At 37.6% G+C, this 19,440-nt stretch overlaps 1 protein-coding gene across 2 annotated transcripts in view; it reads left to right on the top strand.

Moving 5' to 3' along the window:
• The window catches only part of myh10 (myosin, heavy chain 10, non-muscle), a 63,539-nt gene that overhangs the window by 6,729 nt on the left and 37,370 nt on the right, over window positions 1-19,440 (top strand). For both annotated transcript variants that reach the window (XM_058777911.1, XM_058777912.1), the window contains exon 3: window positions 4,388-4,544. In XM_058777911.1, the coding sequence (XP_058633894.1) occupies window positions 4,388-4,544 (157 nt within the window). The remainder of the gene's footprint in view (window positions 1-4,387; window positions 4,545-19,440) is intronic.

Raw genomic sequence — 19,440 nt, forward strand, 5'->3', positions numbered from 1 at the left:
GTTTTCCCCGCTTAACTCGATTTGTTTGGGCATATGAGAATGCGGCAATCGCGCTCTCATCTGCACCAAAACAATCAGTCCGAGTTCGCCTGAACGAGGTGGTCTCGGCTAGGGGTGGGCGTTATACCGGTATTAACTTGACTACCAGTATTATGTTGTGCCATGATATGGATTTTGCTATACCGTGGATACCGTTACATATTCATGGATTTCATTGGAAGGACAGACAAATATTTTTTTTACCGCGGTCGTTACTGCGTCATCAGAGAGAGAGAGAGAGATCGGACATAAATCAGAACCGGATAGTTTTTGCTCCAAACACATGATCGGCTTTTTGGAACTACACACAAACTGGATTACAATAATTTCCCAAAATGTAATTTGTTTGGTAATATTACGAAGTCTGTAAACAGCCGTTAACACAGGACTCGGACACAAAGAGAGAAAATACTGTAGCAGGCAGCGCAAGATCACTGTTCACAATGCTCGAAAAATATAAATGAATTGGGGGCAGGGGGTTAATATGAAACAGTATCTGAAGGGAACTCTCTTCAGAAAACTTTAGAAGGCATTTTCTTTTTCTCTTACCTCCGTGTTCATAAGCGCAGAGCAGCTTTATTTACAGCGGTAACCACAGGAACGCTAAATTGAGGCCATAAGCGCCATCTGCTGTCATAGAATGAATTTGCATGTTCTTTCAATCCATTTGCTGTTTTTCTTTTGCGCAGGTGTCTTATGTAGCATAATTTCACACATCTAGTCAGACCATTCTACTCCCATATTGCGATATAATATCGATATCGTCTGGACAGTGGAAAATACCGTGATATGAATTTTAGCTCATATCACCCACCCCTAGTCTCGGCTCGATTGAAAACGAACTCTGAAGCAGTTCAGTTGTAGTGAGAAAGCAATCTGATCCAACGGACCAACAAACCAGGCTATATCACAATTAGTGTTGTCACGGTACCAAAATGTCAGTATTCGGTACCGATACCAGTGAAAATCCACGGTTCTCGGTACCAATTTCGCCACCACATGCTAATTAAAAAACATTTTTAATAATAAAATCAAACAAAAATAAAATGTACAAAAATCAATGCCATTCTTTATACTTATTTAAATTGTGTTTCAAGTTTTTCCGCAAGTAATAAAAATATGAAAAACAGTAAACAAGTTTCACCCAAATTTAATTTGTCTTTTAAATAATGAAATTTAAACACATTTAATTTTTTTGGGTAAATAAAGCTGAACATGGTAAGTTAATTACTATTAAAATTAAAATATGGAAGAAATATTGTGTGACTATTCAAAAATAAATATTTATTAAGTTTTTTTTCAACAGTAGTAATAGTGTCACATACATTCTACTAAATAATAATGATATATTTCTGGCACAATGTCTCTAAGATAAACTTGTATTTTGACGGGTTGCCGTGAATACCTTTAAATTTCTGTGTGTAGCTATATGATATGATGCTGGTTTTACTCAAATGAAGCTGTAAAATGCTCGTCAAGTGACTCTCAGAGCAGTTCTGTAGGTGTTTTTTATGTATTTATGTCCTCATTGAGACGGCAGATGCTGAAATCACCGCGAGCGTCACGCGCGCTTCAGTGTATGTAGTAAAAAAAAACGTGCGTCTCTGCCATTCACTCATTCACACAGAGACTCGCAGAACATGCGGGATTCGTGTCTGAATCGACTTTTGCGGCTTAATATTTACAGATACTAGTCCGTGTCGCGATTTGATTTAAGTGCAATGACCTACTTTTGATTAATTCATCCAAACTTTGACAAATTCCGTGACATTCCGTGTTAAACTGTAAATTCCGTTTTTATAACTGGATTCCGAGATTCTGTCCGCGTTTTCTGCATCGCAGAAATCATCGGGCCGTACGCGTCAAGAACTGGGTTGACTTGCTGCTCGGTACCACCGGTACTTAAAAAAACCTGGTACCGTGACGTTTTCATTTTTTTAGTACCGACTTGGTACCGAAGTACCGGGTCTTTTGACAACACTAATCACAATGTATGATGGGTAATTACATAAGTTCCGTGAAATGCAGTAGACGATGTCTGTGGGTGAGCACGTCTTCGCCATTCAAAATCAAAGCGCGCCTTTTCATTTTATAATGCCGTCTTATTGCTCTTCGTAGCAGGTGCATTTTAACAATGTTTTCTAGACGAATCCTGAACTCCTGCTCAAAATGATAAATTAATATAACAACAGCTACAAAAAACCCAACAATAAGCAGGGCTCTACGCTTACTTTTTCTTTTAGGAGCGCTTGTGCACGGTCAAAAATTTAGGAGCACTACAGAGGTGGCACAGAAGAACACAAGAAAGGCTTGTAGATGTATTTTCAGACATTTAATGAGGCTCAGAGGTTGCATGAGTGCAATTCTTAAATTCATGCTGAGGTTAATGTTTTAAATATACAATTTTGAATATGGAAATATTAAATGATTTAAATAACAGAAAAGATACTTTAAAAAATTAAATTAAAATTGCCAGCAGGTGGCGACAAGTCACTGATTTTATCACTGAATCATTCATTTAATTTATTCGTGTGAACGGCTGATTCATTCAGGAACAAAGCATCTGACTGTCTTTATGAATGGGTAATTGAATCATTGACTCACTAGATTCATTTAAAAACGCAGTTCATTCATAAACGAAACACTGCCGTGTTTGAATGGACATGCGCAGTGGTTCATTGACGAAATAGAGCAAAATAAGACAATAGTGTTGTAGTCAGACAATATAAGTCACTTAATATTAATGAACTTGTTTAATGAATTGTTGTATTAAATCAACATCACATTTGCAAGCTGTCACTTTCCATAATTCATCGCATTCTCACAAAACTCCATTATAATCAATGCAGCTCTCTACACTGCACAGTGAATCTCTTATTTACACTTTGTTTGTTATAACGAGAGGATACATCTGTGATGCATTACTCAACGCTGCAAAAACACGTAACTACGTTAGAAACCTTTGAAGCTCCCTCAGCGCAAACACAAATATGCTGATCGGGTCAGTCGCACAGGTGCTCCTAAATATTTTTTCATAGTCGCACGCAGTAGGTTTCAGTCGCACTGTAGAGCCCTGATTAAGCCCTCGAAGCTGTTGTAGTTCCATCATGATGGATGACAGCTATGAGCGGAATTCCTGAAAATACTTTGGAACTTTGACCAATGAGAGGACAGTTTACTTGCACGTGACTTGTATTAATAATTTTGGTCTGTTTAGAAACTTTGCCGTGTGAAAGCGAACTGCACCAAGAATAAAAAGCAACATTGTGATTACTTTAATCCCTGTTTCAGAACAAAGCAATCGATCTACAGGTGTGAAAGCACCCTAAGATATCAGCATCAGCCATCAATAAATCTATAATGGACGAACACTATTATTAGTGATTTGTTAAAATTAATAAAATGCAACTGGCATCATATCACAGTCGACACCTGTCTAAACAATGCATAGAAAAATGTATGGTAATTCAGTCAAATTTGGATCCAAACTTTCTTGAAATTAAAGCTTGAATTTTAGACCCTCATTAAACATTATCTTTATTTTCAGATTTACTGTTCTACAGTGTGACACTCTTAATTAGTGTATTTTAACAGTTGTAGAGATCACTCACCACATCTAGAAACATACATATAATTTCTTAATTTTAATTTGATAAATCTTGATAAGTTCATGTCATTGTCTGTTTGTCAACCTGTTGTCATTTTTTTGTAAAGCTAATAGCAGCTGATGATGCAGTTGTTGTCGCTGTGCAGTGAATACTAAGTGTAGCGCTCTGTGTAATCAACCATGTCTCAGCGATGGAGTGGTGTAGTTATAATGCTGGGACTCCTACTTAAAAACCATGTCAGTCTGTGCAATATCTTCAGAATCAGATGCTTAAAAATTTTATGGATGCTTTCCCAAAATACAGATTATGTTCAGAATGTAAAAGATTAACAGAAACTGTATGAATGGGGAAAAACTATAATTCTCTGGAGTATTGTGTTTCAGAAATCCCTGAATGATTAAACAAACTCTAGATTTACTGTTAAACCAATAAACAAGTAAACTAGAGCGTGGCTTTACAAGAAATCAGACAAAGAGTTACCATTATGTGTTTAATCGCTTTTGTGGTTCTTTTATTTGAAAATGTTGGATTTATGTCAAGTTGCAGGGTTCGATTATGAACACACGTGTGTTCAATGTTTTTAAACAGTTTTGTTTACATAATTGAATGTTATTAAATGTATGTATTGTATATATTCCATATTTATGCTGTTTGTCCAGTTTTTATAAAAACCCATATCGGTTGACCACCAGTTAAGTGTTCATTTTCTTTCCTCCTTTTGTTTGTTTTTGTCTGTGTAGACTTACTCAGGACTCTTCTGTGTGGTCATAAACCCATACAAAAACCTCCCCATATACTCAGAGAACATCATCGAGATGTACAGGGGCAAGAAGAGGCATGAAATGCCACCTCATATCTACGCCATTTCTGAATCTGCCTACAGATGCATGCTTCAAGGTAAGACCACAACAAATATTCCTTCTGATAAACTGTCTCAGTGTCTTCATGTGTTACAGAAATAACATTTTTGAATCCTGTATTTCCGCTGAGAATTTTTGCAGCGAAAATAAATAGGCTGTGTTGTTTTCTCAATCTTTGTTCAGCATTTGCTATGTTAGATGAGACCACCACGTTGTTCAAATAAGCAGACAAATTCGCCTACTTTTGCCATTTTTAGCAGTTCAACTCTAAAGCAGAATTTAACTTAACTTAAAAATAATAAAAAAGGGTGTAGTCGTGGCCTAATGGTTAGGGAGTCGGGCTTGTAACCTGAAGGTTGCTGGTTCGATTCTCGCGCCGGCAGGAATTGAAGGTGGGGATTGTGAATGAACAGCACTCTCTCCACCTTTGATACCATGACTAAGGTGCCCTTGAGCAAGGCACCAAACCCCAATAGCTGCCCACTGCTCCGGGTGTGTGTTCACTGTGTGTGTGTGTGTGCATTTGTTCACTACTCACTGCTGTGTGTGTGCACTTGGATGGGTTAAATGCAGAGCACTAATTTTGAGTATGGGTCACCATACTTGACAATACGTCACTAACTTAACTTAATTTGAACTTGCTAGCAGTTTCAGCCAACCTTTAATGTCATTGGCTGAACTTTGTGTTTCATAGTAGAGCGGCAGAAATGGAATGGTTGCTATTTCCAACGGTATCTATTATATTTCAGTTTGTTTTTCCACTCTGAGAGATAAATTAATTTTCTCTGCCACATCTGGTGCTTTCAGATAAGCCCAGAGAACGGAAAGAAAAAAGGGCTGCATTTTTTCATATTTCACTGTGGTGGGTTTGAGTTTGTCTTTCCCCAGCTGTGGATCTGTGTATATTATAGTGAGAAATGAAATATAATACATCCATCAGACACTGTGTTCTTCAGCTACTACTAAACTACAAGGTTACTCCAGAAGTAATTTAGATGTGTTGAAAGAGTGCAAGAATTAGTGGGTCAGGCTTTTGGATACAATGCTCTGTTGTTTATAATATGTCATTGGCTGTGAATACTAAGCTTCTGTCCATCACAGCAGGAGATCATACAAAGTAAGCCCCATCGCTCCTGTTCTTGAGCAGTTGGAGCTTTTTCAAATGCTTCCTGTGTTTTCTTACTGGATCTCTTCTCAATTGAAGTGGATAGGCTATGGTTGATTGTGAGAGGCAAGATCAAGAGATGTAATTCTCTGATTCAGTCAACAAAATGTTTTCTACCACTGTCATAATCTTTAAGTCATCTATTAGTAAATCTGGGGCAGTTGGATATTGGAGTGGGCAACTGTGTGTCACAGATTAAGATTGAGTTTAGCACTGATATTAGTGTGTTCCATTACAACTGAATCGTTTAATCTTTTACTCTCAATTTAATTTTCACTAGAAAGGTGTTTAAAGATGTAGTCTGGACAATGGTTTAATAAAATGTAGCTGTGTTTCATAATGTGAGATTTGTGCTTGTAGGTAGGCTGTACCAGTTCTGCACTTCCACAGTGTGGAATGGAATTCTTGTATTTTGATTCATTGCCATAGCATTTGTGATTGAAAGAATTACTATTATATGTAAGATTTTATTAATGTAACGTACACTACTGTTGAAAAGATCTGTGAAAATATTTTAAAAAATGTTTTTGAAGTACGTCTGCGTCTGTTTGATCAAAATACAGTAATGTTATGTAGTATTATTATTATTATTATTACTATTTAAAATGACCATTTTCTGTTTGGTTATATTTTAAAATGTAATTTATTTCTTTGATGGCAAAGCTGAATTATTAGGAGCCATTACTCCATATATTATTCAGTGTCACCTGATCCTTCAGAAATCATTCTAATATGCTGATTTGCTACTCAAGAAGCTTTTATTATTATTATTATCAATGTTGGAAATATTTGTGTGGAAACTGTGAAATTTTCACAAATTTCACGTTTTTGTGATCAATAGAAAGTTCAAATAAAGAGCATTTATTTTAAATATGTTTTGTAATAATGTGAGTCTTTAATGACACCTTTGATTCATTTTATGTTTTGTTGCTGAATAAAAGTTTTAGTTTATAAAAAAAAAAAAAAAAAAACTTATGTAATTATATGCATATTTGCTTTTTTTTTTGTATCAGTAAATGCCATGTACATAAAATTTGATACATTATATGAGTTCCTACATTGGTACATTTTTGGTAGTAGTGAATAATCAAACAAACTTGAAGTCAAAGAAGTTTGTCCAGGAAATGGCGAAGCATTTGGCATCAATGCAGTGCTAAATTCCCTACCAAAGCTGACTCTCTCACATAGAAGGACAGGCCAGTTGTCCTGATCTGTCAGATGCCAGTGAACAAGAGCCGTCCCAGGCTGGGAAGGAGAGGCTGACCTGCATTGTGGGGTACAATGTCGCCTTTGTGTGCCAGTGGCTAGGAGGGGGGGGGCAGTACATACTCTGACGTGCAGGGTCAAGTGTGGCCGGGACACATGGATCCTGGTGTCTGCCTCTGGAGGAAACACCCCTAACTATGCTGCACGCGCTGGCATCATTAGAGCTGCAGGGATTACGGCTGTGGAACCAAGTTGTTTACTTTTCCTCTTGAGATGTTTCCTCCGTCATGGCTTCGTTCCAGTTATTGTTTAAGCACACTTGTGGTTTCAATCACATTTATGGTTGGAAACCACTCTATTACACTCTTTAATCAGAGCATCAAAACTTGTCAAAGTTTAATCAAAGAATCTGATATGGTATGCTAAGATTTAAGTCTAAAGCGTAATGGTAACAAGCCAGTGCATTTCCTTGTGTTGTTGGCTTTTTTTAGTTTTTGTTGTGTAGTGATAGTTCAAATGGCCAACATTTATCAGCATCAGCTGATATCAGTCCAGCAGATATTTGCGTGTGTGAGAATTGAGTAAATACTGTGTAAAATAACTCTCATTGCTAGATATCTGCACTTACATTGGCCTTTGAACTCATATTAGTCAACTATTACCAAATTCTTTAGATGCACAAAGATGGTGCTTTTTTTAATGCCAAAAGCTACATTTAAGGGGCTGTTTGTGTCAGATTTTTTGATGATTTGAAATGCAGTTTAATTGTGAGTGTGACAAGCTGTTTTTGAGATTTCAGGATTTCTCCATTCAAACAGATAGATTTGGTGCAAAAGGCCGCAGACTGAACACCCTTTACTTCAAAGGGACTTTGCTATTAATCTGTATTTTAACAAATTTCATGGTGACCAGTCTATAGATAATAAGAGGAAAGTGATCAGTTAGAGGTTTGTTTGCTTATGAATTATAACAAATGTAATAGGTCAGATAATTTACTGCTCTGTATTGGTCTATTAAAAGAGAGTATTTGTTTAATGACATGTCTAACATGCAGCTTTAAAGGTTAAATGAGACATAGCTCATACAAAGGTAAATTTTATAATGCCTCTGGACACACTGACTTACACAACCACACGTCCATTCACGTCGGTCCTTGATTAGTCTGCCAGAAACCAGCCGTAATCCCCCTCTCTGGCTGTAACAACTTGAAGAACTTTGGAAGAGCTGATCTTCACTTCAACAGTAACATTTTTGGAAAAGGCCCAGTCAGTATAGCCACTGGAGCACAGGAATGTCAGTGGCACCCGTCTCTCTTCAAGGCATATGGAAGCTATGAAATCTAAACACCGTTACTGACTGGAAAGTTATGCCTGAAACATAATTACAGCCTTTAAAACAGCAATCTCACAACCACATTTACCCAGTGTGGAGGCACACTTAAATTTCAATTATGTTAAGAGATGTCGAGCCCCCTAACTTATCAGTTAGCCATGGAATGGGATGGAATAGGTTGTTGTGTGCTAAGATGGTTACTGTTCTGTGGAGTTTTTGACCCACCTGTTACCAATACATGTGTAATGAGCAGTAATGTGTTTCATGACTTTGTCCTTTTGAACCTGGCCCAGGTTGTTGCATAGAGATCTCATCTGGCTCTGAGCCCACTAGAACATAGAGATCTTGTGCAGATTACAGTGACCAGAGACCCAATATTTCAAAGACATTCCAAGGGGAGTTCAAAAACATTTTTGTACCTGTTTCAAATCAGCTGTGCTTTCCTCAGTATTTCTTAAGCCCTATTCGGACGGGACTAGTTTTCCAGGGGGTCGTTAGAGAAAGTTTTGTTTCGCAGACGTTCTTGGTGATTTTAATCCCGTCCGAATCTGCCACGTCTGTGTTTTCTCACACAACCTCTGTAGTAATTCCAGAGCAAATTACCTACTGTTTTTCAGCAAACTCAGTGATCCTCTGAGAAAACTAATTCCATCCGAATGTGATGTCTGTGATTGCCGGTGACAACGCGTTTCCATGTGTGTTTTGGCCAACGTGATTTACCGTAGATGCTCTCACCGCGTGCAAATTTGATATATTTGCCTCCCATCAAAGAAAAAAATCAAATAAAAATAACAATAATAAAATCAAGAGCCAGATCACATAAACTGTTAAGACAGGCTATTGTAATATTAGCGTCAGGTAAGATTATTCACGTTCATTTCTGCACTCAATTACATAATGTTTTAATTACATATGTACCTTTATGAAAATTAAACACTGGTTTACTGCAAATAAGTAACTAAAGTAAGAGTAAAGTAACCACACATTAACATGGTTTTGCTATACTAGCCATTTAGCTTCACCATGGTATTTGTGTGATTATACTAATGGTAATCATTCCGAATGACTATACTGAATGCACGCATACAGAGTGCGTGATCTCTGAAATGCCCAGATGTCCAAAACAGACCCTCCCACCTCCGTAGTAAACACAGAGATGTTAGTCCCGTCCGAATTGGTACATGAAAATCGCAGACGTCAGGTGATAAGAATCGAAACTCAAACGTAGTTTAGAAAACTAGTCCCGTCCGAATAGGGCTTTAGACAGGATAACTGAGCAATACTGTAGATACTTGCTTCTTGAACCTTGCTTGTTCTTTGTTTGAGTAAACCATCTAGTTATATTCAGACTGTTCTAAACAATTATGGCCATATAGCAATATTACCTACTATAACTCTAACTCTACTTTGCAAGTTTGTGGACATGGTGTTGTCAATTTTGGTCTGTGCAATAATACAGTATTGCACCTGACAATTATGGATCTACGTTTGTGCCAAAATCATTGTAACTTTATCAAAGTGCTAAAAAAAATTCTGAGAAGCAGTTAATAAGAAAAAATAAATAAATAGGAAGAAAATTAGTATTGGAGCTCTCTGAAGTTTTGACTTATGGGTTTGTATTCTCTTATTTGATTTTTATTTTGTTTTTTCTTGTTGATAAATATTTGGTTGGTTTGGTTGATTAGGGTTATGAGTTGTTATATGTTCAATACTTTTGGCTCCTATCTAATCCCATACAGCAGACCACACTGTGTTTGAGTATGTATAAATATGTCATGTATAAATAATTCTTGAGTTAAATGTTTATTTTGTTTGTACATCCACATAGCATGAAGGGTCCAGGGTTTACCAGGGTTGTTTGTGTCAGACAGCCATGACCTTTGAGGTGTTTGTTTTTGCAGTAGTCTGAGGCCGGCTGCCCACATTGCCAAACACACCCCTTGAGCACAACAGGATCAGGAAACAACTGCCCTCCCACACTACATGGTTACAGTATCCCATAATGCCTCTGACAAAAGCAGATGATATATTCTTAGCTTGCTAAACATCAGCTGATATCATGATATACTTTATTTAATTCCAGCAAGGACGACATGTCTCTGAATTAATCCTATTGTAGATAATAATGTATCCTCATAGTGGGAATATATTTAGGACATAAGATTTCTTATGAGATTATGTGTACTCTGAAGGTCTCTAGATGTTTGGTTTGTAATTTGATAAAGTTGAATGACATGCAATCATGATGGTGTTCTGTGTAATAGAGATACAGTCTCCAGTAGTTTGTGTCACCTCTGATCAGGCCATATCTGGCTCGGCTCACTGGGTAGCTAGTGAGTCATATTTCTCAGTGTGTGACTGACGGGCTCGTCACTTCAAACAGCTACATGATAAATTCCTGCGGACAGCAGTTGCAGCAGATGGGGTGGTTATTCTGTTCCGAATGCTTGTCGTTACCCTCTTGTTGCTTGGTGCTTTTGCCCTGCAGTTCATACGTATGATTCACCTGGGCCTGATTATTTTAATGTCTATGAGCTCATACGTCTTATCTGTTTACTTTTGCAATTGTCATTTGCTTCATATGAAAATGTTCTGTTGAAAGTACAAATGTTTTATCAGACATCATTTTTTCATACTGTTAAACAGTAAATTGTTTTCTGTGGTCAAATAATATCTGAGAATAAATACGCATGCCATAATCTTTCTATGTCAGAATAGTTCACTCAAAAATGAAAATTTCTGAAAATTTACTCACCTTTATGCCTTCCAGAGATGTAAATTTTCAAGATTGTTTATTTTATGGATTAGAAGAAATCTAACACGTAGATTAGCCCCTCTACAACTGCTCAGCCAAATACTTTAAAATGCTCACGAAATTTAGTCATTACAAAAGAAATTAAATTACAATTCAGTGTTTCCCCTAGGTTTATGGCTTTGGGGGGGCGGCGGCTTTCCGGGGTGGGGGTGGGGGGGATTTCCGTTTTTTCCCTACATAAAAATAAAGGGGATTTAATATTGATAATAACATTGAAGACATTGTATGATTATTATTAAGGTTTTAATAGTTTTACTAGTAGTAGCCTATTACATTCTGCCCAATGTCTGTTTCTCAAGTGAAACCAAACTTTTATTTTGACGGGTTGCTGTGAATACCTTTGCATTTCTGTATATGATATGAGGATAGTTTTTCTCAAATGAAACGCTCGAGTGCTCATGAAGTGACTCTCAGAGCAGTTCTGGAGATGTTGTTCATGTATTTATGTCCTCATTTAGTGAGACGACAGACGCGCTTCTGTATGAGTAAACAAACCTGCGCGTCTGCGCCATACATTAACACAGAGACACGCAGAAGTCATATTTAAATAGACGTTTTGCGGCTTAATATTTACAAATGGGAGTGGGAGTGTTCTCACTTGTGTGTGCGCTTACGTTTGTGTGTGTGTGTGTGTGTGTGTGTGTGTGTGAACCGGGGCGGAACTCCGCTGTGCGCGCGATACAGAGAGCGCGACCATGTAACGTAGAGACAGAAATGACACGCCGTCGTGTAAATAAGATAAATAACATAAGGCTCTTTAGTTTGTTTAATAAAAGAACAAGGTATACACCTGTTCTATAGGGAAGGTAACATTGAATTACTTCTGTTGTGGTCTGGCGCTATAGAGAAAATAAAATTAACCCCTAAAATAGTGGTAGGGGAAACACTGCAATTTCAAAAATTTTGCTCATGTTCAAGTTGGTCACGAAAATTTTCGAAAATTCACAAAATCACTGCCAGACAAAAAAGCTACTTGCTGAAAAAGTGACTTCTGTGTGAACAGTTCTTCATGTATTGCTATTGAGGTGAAATTTCACTATAGAGTGACCAAATTGTAACATGTAAAATTTATGCAGCCCTGTGCTACACAGATATTTCTACTAGAAGCACAACAGAAAACGGGTAAAAACAAAAAACAAAAAAATTCACCACCCTTAGTACAGTAGGTATCTATACCGTGATTACTCTGTTTTAAAGTAGGGATGCATCGATCTGATACTCAGTATCGGTATCGACTCCGATGTGGTCATTTTCTGCTGGATCGGGTATCGGTCAGACAAGACGGATCCAAATCCGATATTGTGTTTATACTATTGTGTTATTGTTAAGCCCCATGAAAGCACAAAAACATTATAAAGCACCATAAAGTTAAAGTCCAAGTGTTCTGAAGCCGTTCCTTAGTTTAATGTGAGGTACAGATGAATATTTAAGTTGTTAAATTCAAGTTCACGTAAACTATTCTCTCCGCTGCAGCTGTCGGTCATCCTCCATTCAGCATTCAAACTGCGTGTCGTGTTCGGTTACGATGAAACTATTTGAGTGCACAGTAACTGAGGTTTACAGCTGTTAAAAGAAAAGGCTCAATAAACTAACGCATGGATTTAATACACTACGCATCAATATCTCTCCCCTTTGTACTTTGAACTTCTCTATGTGGACTGCGGAGCGCTGCGACTCTTTGTTGCTTCAAGCTCATCATTCTGCGCATAAGAGCTTTGTGCCGCTCTGTATTGGAGCCTTTCGTATTATAATACTTTTCTGTGCAATGAAAGATTATTAATAATCTTTCTTGTTCTGTCCTATCTATCATATGTTGCTGCCTTCATTAGTGTGCTATACATATAAAAGAAATGTCTTTTAATTTTATAGTGTATATGTAAATGTATTTACTTTTTTCATGAATGCATTTTACAACAATACAAAGAGCAATGTGTAACATTTTACCAGATTTAGTCGTACACTTATTCACCTTTATTTGTAAATAAAAATGTTTCACTAGATTTTATAAAATTGTGCACCCGTGATTTTTCTAGAGAATCTTTTGCTGAGGAATTATCCACTAACCTAGTTTATAGTATTTTTGTCATAGATTATGATTATATATTTTTTCATTAAAATTAAGTTGTCTATATGTAGTAAAATGACGTTGTCTATATGTTGTAGATTGTGTTTAACACACAAAAGAGTGCCGATCAGGTCAACACAGAAGTAAAGAAATTCTACATTGATTTTTTTCTTTTTCTTTTTTTTTTTAAACTGCGCTGGTATTGGATTGGATCGGTATTGGCAGATACTCAGAATTTTCGGGATCGGATCTGTTCTGAAAAAATAGTATCGTTGCATCCCTATTTTAAAGGGGTCATCAGATGCAAAATTCACTTTACAAATTGTTTGAACATAAATGTGTGTTGGACGTATGTGTGTACACATCCATCTTATAATGATAAAAATTCACCCAGTGTTTTTTTTTTTTAAATCCCTATTTTAAAATCCCCTTTCTCAAATGTTCTGAGATTCCTGTCAGAATGATGTAGTTCTGCACAGGCAGCTTCCACGATAGTTGATTGACAAGGCCGTCTTACCTTAGACCTGCCCCTGAGTGAGCTGAGAGCTGTCCACCATTGTGTCGACTCCGGTGCAGGGAAAGACAAGAATGTCTCCGATTAAGCGATTGAGGTGTTTTGTTGTTGGATGTAATAATGAATATAGCAGTTGTCATTTACTCCAGACATCTGAGCCGCTGAAGACACAGAGGATTAACGTTACTTTCGTTTTGAAGGGAATGCACCGATCCCCGATCTTCGCGCGAATCATTTGTGATCTAGTCTCAGCCTCAGACTTCATGCCCACGGACTGTTGGCTAAATGTCTGATGCATATGGCACACAAAAGTGGAAACACTTCAGGAGTTTCGAAGTCGTCATCGGATTGGTTGAATTATACAGGATTTCCGGAAGACGCGTGTTGTGTTCTTTAATGTTCCGCTTGGAAACAAAGATGCCGTGACGCCAAACCCCCTCACGAAAAAAGAAACAAACTGAGCATTTTAACAGACGAGTTACATTCAAATTTAAAAGTCCAAACAGTCAGTAAGCGACAGGTGCTTGGAAACGCTGTTTTGTACTCCATTTATTGGCGAGTCTGCTGAGAGAGGCGACACTGCGCCGGGAAAGTCAGACCTCGCTCTCGTGGGGCAGCACTGGCGACATCTTCCAACTGAATGAAAGCTAAGGTTTTTTCAAAAAAGTCGTTAGGTTTGTCAATATGTACAGTTTATTGAAAAAATCCGCTGAAAGAATCTGAAAGTTGCTAAATATTGTGCTAAAGTCGCGCTGAGACGCGGGAGCTGATGGCAGGGGGCGGTGGGTAATTGTGACGGTCGATGTGGATATTGATAAACTTTCCTATTGTTTTTGACTTGTTTTAATATGTTGGCTAACGTTATATGAAAATGAAGAATTCTGTCAGTCTATTGATCGATTTTCCATGTCTGCATTGCTCCAGCTGATCTGAATAAATAAGCTATGCACTGGTTTATGTTGAGTGTATGCTCTTCATTATTTTAAGTTTAACAACCGCCGAAAAATTAAATGATGATAACGTGAGGCAAGCATACGGCATAATCGTGACCTATTTTTAGCAGATTTCATTGAGGGATTTGACAGTGTGATGCAAAGATTAAGGATTTCAAGTGTAGGCTGTTATACAGGCACAGTTTTTTTTTTTTTTTTGCCATTTTTTGGGGGGGTTCTAGCTTTTAGACTAGTCGATTAGTCGGATACAAAACTTCCGTTTAAACAACAGTCAAATTAGTCGTAGCGCACATCCCTATGCAAGACTATTCGTGATCCTGCCTCACCTACAGAAGAAGCGAGTATAAGGCTTTTTTATGAATCTTTCAGTTTCGTGGCTGAAGTTTACAGTCTGCTCGTCACTCCACAGAAGAAAGGGGAGCAGAGCTCATTAGCATTTAAAGCGACATGGACTAGAATGGCTTACTGAAAACTGAGCTGATTTTGACAGGCAAAAAAAAAGTGTTTTTTATGCTACAATTGAGTCAAGTATGTTATAGACTTTTCATTAAGACCATAAAGAATCATATCAACTTGTGGAAAATGGGCATCCGATGACCCCTTTAACAAAGTATCAGATAGACATTTGGAGTGACTCCAAGCACAACAGAAATGAGTGGAATAATATTTACCAAAATTTGCATTTTTAAAATATTGGTGGACTTCAGATCTATCTTGAATTTTATTTCTTCTAAGAACATTAACTGTTATGAGTTTATAGTAAAGAATCCCTAACATTTTTATTTTTTGACACATTGTCCGTCCTTAGTCGATGATGGATTGTTTATTATAAGAATACTTTTCTTTGCATTAGGCCAGGTACACTTTTAGCCATTCAGGGCTAGAATGCCATACCTTCTGTCTTCTGTTATCGTTCAGTATTGTATCATCTTCCTGAGAAGTCGTTCTGACAGACTTTATTTACTTTGCACTTCACTGCCTTTCTGCATCACCATGAGGGGTGAAAAAGGCTTGATTGTCTGATCAGTATGTAAACATGGACTCATTGCAAATTCAAATTTAGAACCATCATCACCACGTATTATAAATTGATGCATTATTAAAATATTTTCCTACCCTTATGCTGCTCTAGATTAAATTATTGGCAGCCCTTTTGGCATTCAGTATCACAGTCATTTCTTTCAGCTGTGGTAGATGTTGTTTATGTTTTGATAGGAGGCACAGTTCTTTTTTTATAACGGATCAAATCTCAGCATCAGAACCATTTTCTGATGTGTTGACCTCATTCCTGCTTGAGCAAAAACAGGCACAAATTATTTTATTTGTTGGAATTGCCTTTTGTTATGTCAACTGCAGTTGTTCCTGTGCATGACAAATTTTTACATACTATGTGCAGTTTCCAAAAACAGTGCCACATTTCAGTTCAGCCATGATATTTTGCAATAAACTGTATTTGTTAGAAACTGTAGCAAAGCGAGGAATTGTATGTGTTGAGTCCAGCAGCACAGAGTTTTACTAGCGTTGGCACATGCACATAAGAAAGTGTAATGAATGTTTGTGCATCCCATGTTACTGAGGTGAAAGTGACTAGCCCTAGCATTGGAAGGCTTTTCCTTTGTGTCTGTGTCCAGCCTCCTCTCTCTGGTGTCTGGCAGCGATGTGGTTTGGTATGTGAGGAATGTGTCCTGTCGTAGGTTAATCTAGTAGAGGGGGGTGGGGTAGGGTGGGCCAGCTGAGGGGTGCGGAGTGAGAACTTGAAGTTGAAGCTCCCAGTGGTCCTCCAGACTACCAGACTACCATGATTTTAACTAGAGAGAGTCTGATAATTGATTTGACCTGTCTATAGATATCATTTATAAAAGCTGAATTTTAAGCAATTATTCTAAATGGCTGATTTGGTGATTTTTCTTTAATGAGAAACAATTCTTATTAATTTTGAAAATTAATAGAGTTCAAAAGTACAACAGAAGATTCAATTGAAACAGAAATGTTTTGTAAAATTATACATGTCTTTATTCCCACTTTAAATTTAAGGCATCTTGCGGAGTAAAAGTATTTGAAGGACAAACTATTTATTTATTTACTATTAATGATGATCATTTGTGTGGAGACTGGTAGTTATTCAAAAGATGTTAGTCGAATCAAATATCATTTAAAAAATTTTTTTTTGCATGTTTCTATGCAGTATGGAATTAGTTTTTTAGTCATTTGTGTCTGGATATGTATGAAGAAGAAAAAAACAACAATATTTGTGCTTTTCATGGCTTATGAAGTTTAGAGATATCTATACTCAATAAGTTTGTCTCTTTTCTTAAGTTTGCTGTCACATACTTTCTTTTTTTTTTTGGAAAAATTTGGGTCAAAAACATTTAATTACACTGGAATCGTGGCCTGCACATCTTCCAGAGCAGGTTTGGAGCTAATCAATGGGTGAATTAAATGAAACAGGAAGTATGCGAGGTATGATCTGCTGACCAAGCCTTGTCATATTACAAAGATAACGGGTTATTAGTTCTCTTTGAATACTTGTTTAGGAGCTCTGTTTCATTTTTAATTATTTCTACACGTTCTTACGGCTGTGCCTGAATTATGCTGGAATCTCTGTAATCAGCTGTTCGTTATTCAGAGAAGAGTTGCTAAGGCCTTGACAAAGGATGCAGTGAAAAGAAGTCAAGAGCCCTCTCTTCACTTGATTATATGCTTCCCTTTTCTGCAGCTGTGCTGATAGGAGAGGCCATTCTTCAGAATCCTTGGCTGCCATATCTGTCTCTCTGTATCCGAGACGGATAGTGTCATGAATGTTCACAGAGGTTGATGTACGCCACACAAAAGGAAGCATCTCCACCCTGGAACTGCTTCCAGTTCTTGTAACCTGAGCCCTGAACCTTTTATCTAAAACTTTGTCTTTGAATATGGCATGTTTCATAGCTCTGCTTATGACGACATCAATCCAACATTCTGTTCCTGTTGATTCATGCGTGAGGACATGTTGAGTTATTGAGTCCTTGTGTTTTCTGCTATCTAGCTTTTAAACAAAAGATGTTCTAACAGTTGTTACATGCTTCCTTTTATGGCATTATCATTCTTTCCCATATTCTGTTACATGTTCGGCCTCTTATATGAGGGTGGGTTCTGGAGTGTTAGACTTTTAGTGAGTCCAGGTGGAGGAAACCCCATACTGAGGATGTGCACAGCTGTAGATCCTCTTCGTCCCAGACAGCCCTGACCTCCTGCTGCCAGAACAGGAAAGCAGTCAGCACTATTTTATCTTCAGGCATCCTCTGTTCCCATAGGTGAACTTAGTCAGTTGCCCCTGTGTCTCATTAGAGGACTGCAGGACTGACTCCTTTCTATGCCTAAAAGAAGGAAGCAAATTGGTTGTGGCATTTTAAATGACCTCACTACTTTTTAGGAGCTTGATGAATCTTCTCCACAAATCCTCTGAGGATGCTAAATTATGTATAAAACTATCACAATTCTGACTGCTTTGGTGGGGCAGTGATCAGTCTACAAGCAGTGCTTCAAAAGCACTGCTGGTATTTTATTTTAACAAAGATCTTGGATCGATTTCCTGCAATCTCTTCACACCGAGACATGCAACAAAGCTAACAAAGCTCCCAATACAGTGTAAAATAAAAGAGCAACTTTATTTCCTTTGGTCGTTGAATTTTGCGCTGTGTGAATATGCCTTTTCACACTGTAGGTACAAGAACAAATAGTCATATAAATCTTGATCTAAAGTAAATCAAGTGTAGAACAAACAGTGCTGAATGAGTTACATGCCAAAATGTCATGCTTGGTTTAAAGGGGTCATATAATGCCATTTTTGTACAAGCTAATATGATTCTTTAGGGTCTAAATTGAAAGTTTGTAATATACTTTAATTAAAAATTCTCATTAGTATTGTAAGAAAACACTCATTTTACCTGGTCAAAAACAGCTCTCTGTTCAGCACACCGTTTTAGTGCGTGTGTTTTTAAATGCTAGTGAGCTTTGCTCACCCCGCCCCTCTGTTCTGTGGGGCGTTTTTGACACAACACACGTGGAGTGTTGCCTTGACAACAGTTGAGGGTATATTTTGAAGAATGGCAGCGGAAGTCTCTGAGGATACTGTGCAACCGTAACGTTTTGTTCATTATAAACGTGGGATTATTAATTATATTGAGAACGTTGTAAATAGAAAACATGCATGTACCCTGAATGTAAACATTAGCCACATACATCGTGAAGCGTGCTAGCGATTTGCAAAGATTAATATAAAGGTTAATTAAATGTTACACTCACTTCTTCTGGAGTTTCAGCAGGAACACGAATAGTTAGTACCGATTCTTTTTTCAGGAGCAGCTTCTTAGCAAAACCAGCTTTATACTGACCTTCATTTATAAAGCAGTCTGGTGAAAAATGATTCGCGCAAACATGAAAACATTGACGTTGCTCGTGGGGAATATTCCCTTCAAAAGCAAAACTCAGCCACTGTGTCTTCAGCGGTTCGGACTTAGGAACATCAAAATGACTGCTGTGTTCATTATTGCACCCGAGAACAGAACACCACAATCGCTTAGACGCCATTCTGCTCATAGACAGCTCCAGCGTATATCAACAATGACGCGCGGACTATGATTGACAGCTCGCTCACGAGCAAGGGCGGGTCTGTGTTGAAACACTGCTGTCAATCAACCATCGTGGGAGGGGCGTCCGACCGTGTGACGTCACACGGTCGAACGGCTTGATTTGAGACAGGGTAAAACAAATAAGGAGATTAAAAAAAAAACACTTCATGGATTTTTATCATTTTATGATGGTTGTGTACAGGCACTGCTAACACACATTTCAGTACAATCAACTTGTAAAAGTGCATGTACCATTATATGACCCCTTTAAGA

This window comes from Onychostoma macrolepis, chromosome 06 (genome assembly GCF_012432095.1).
Source record: "Onychostoma macrolepis isolate SWU-2019 chromosome 06, ASM1243209v1, whole genome shotgun sequence".
Taxonomy (NCBI): Eukaryota; Metazoa; Chordata; class Actinopteri; order Cypriniformes; family Cyprinidae; genus Onychostoma; species Onychostoma macrolepis.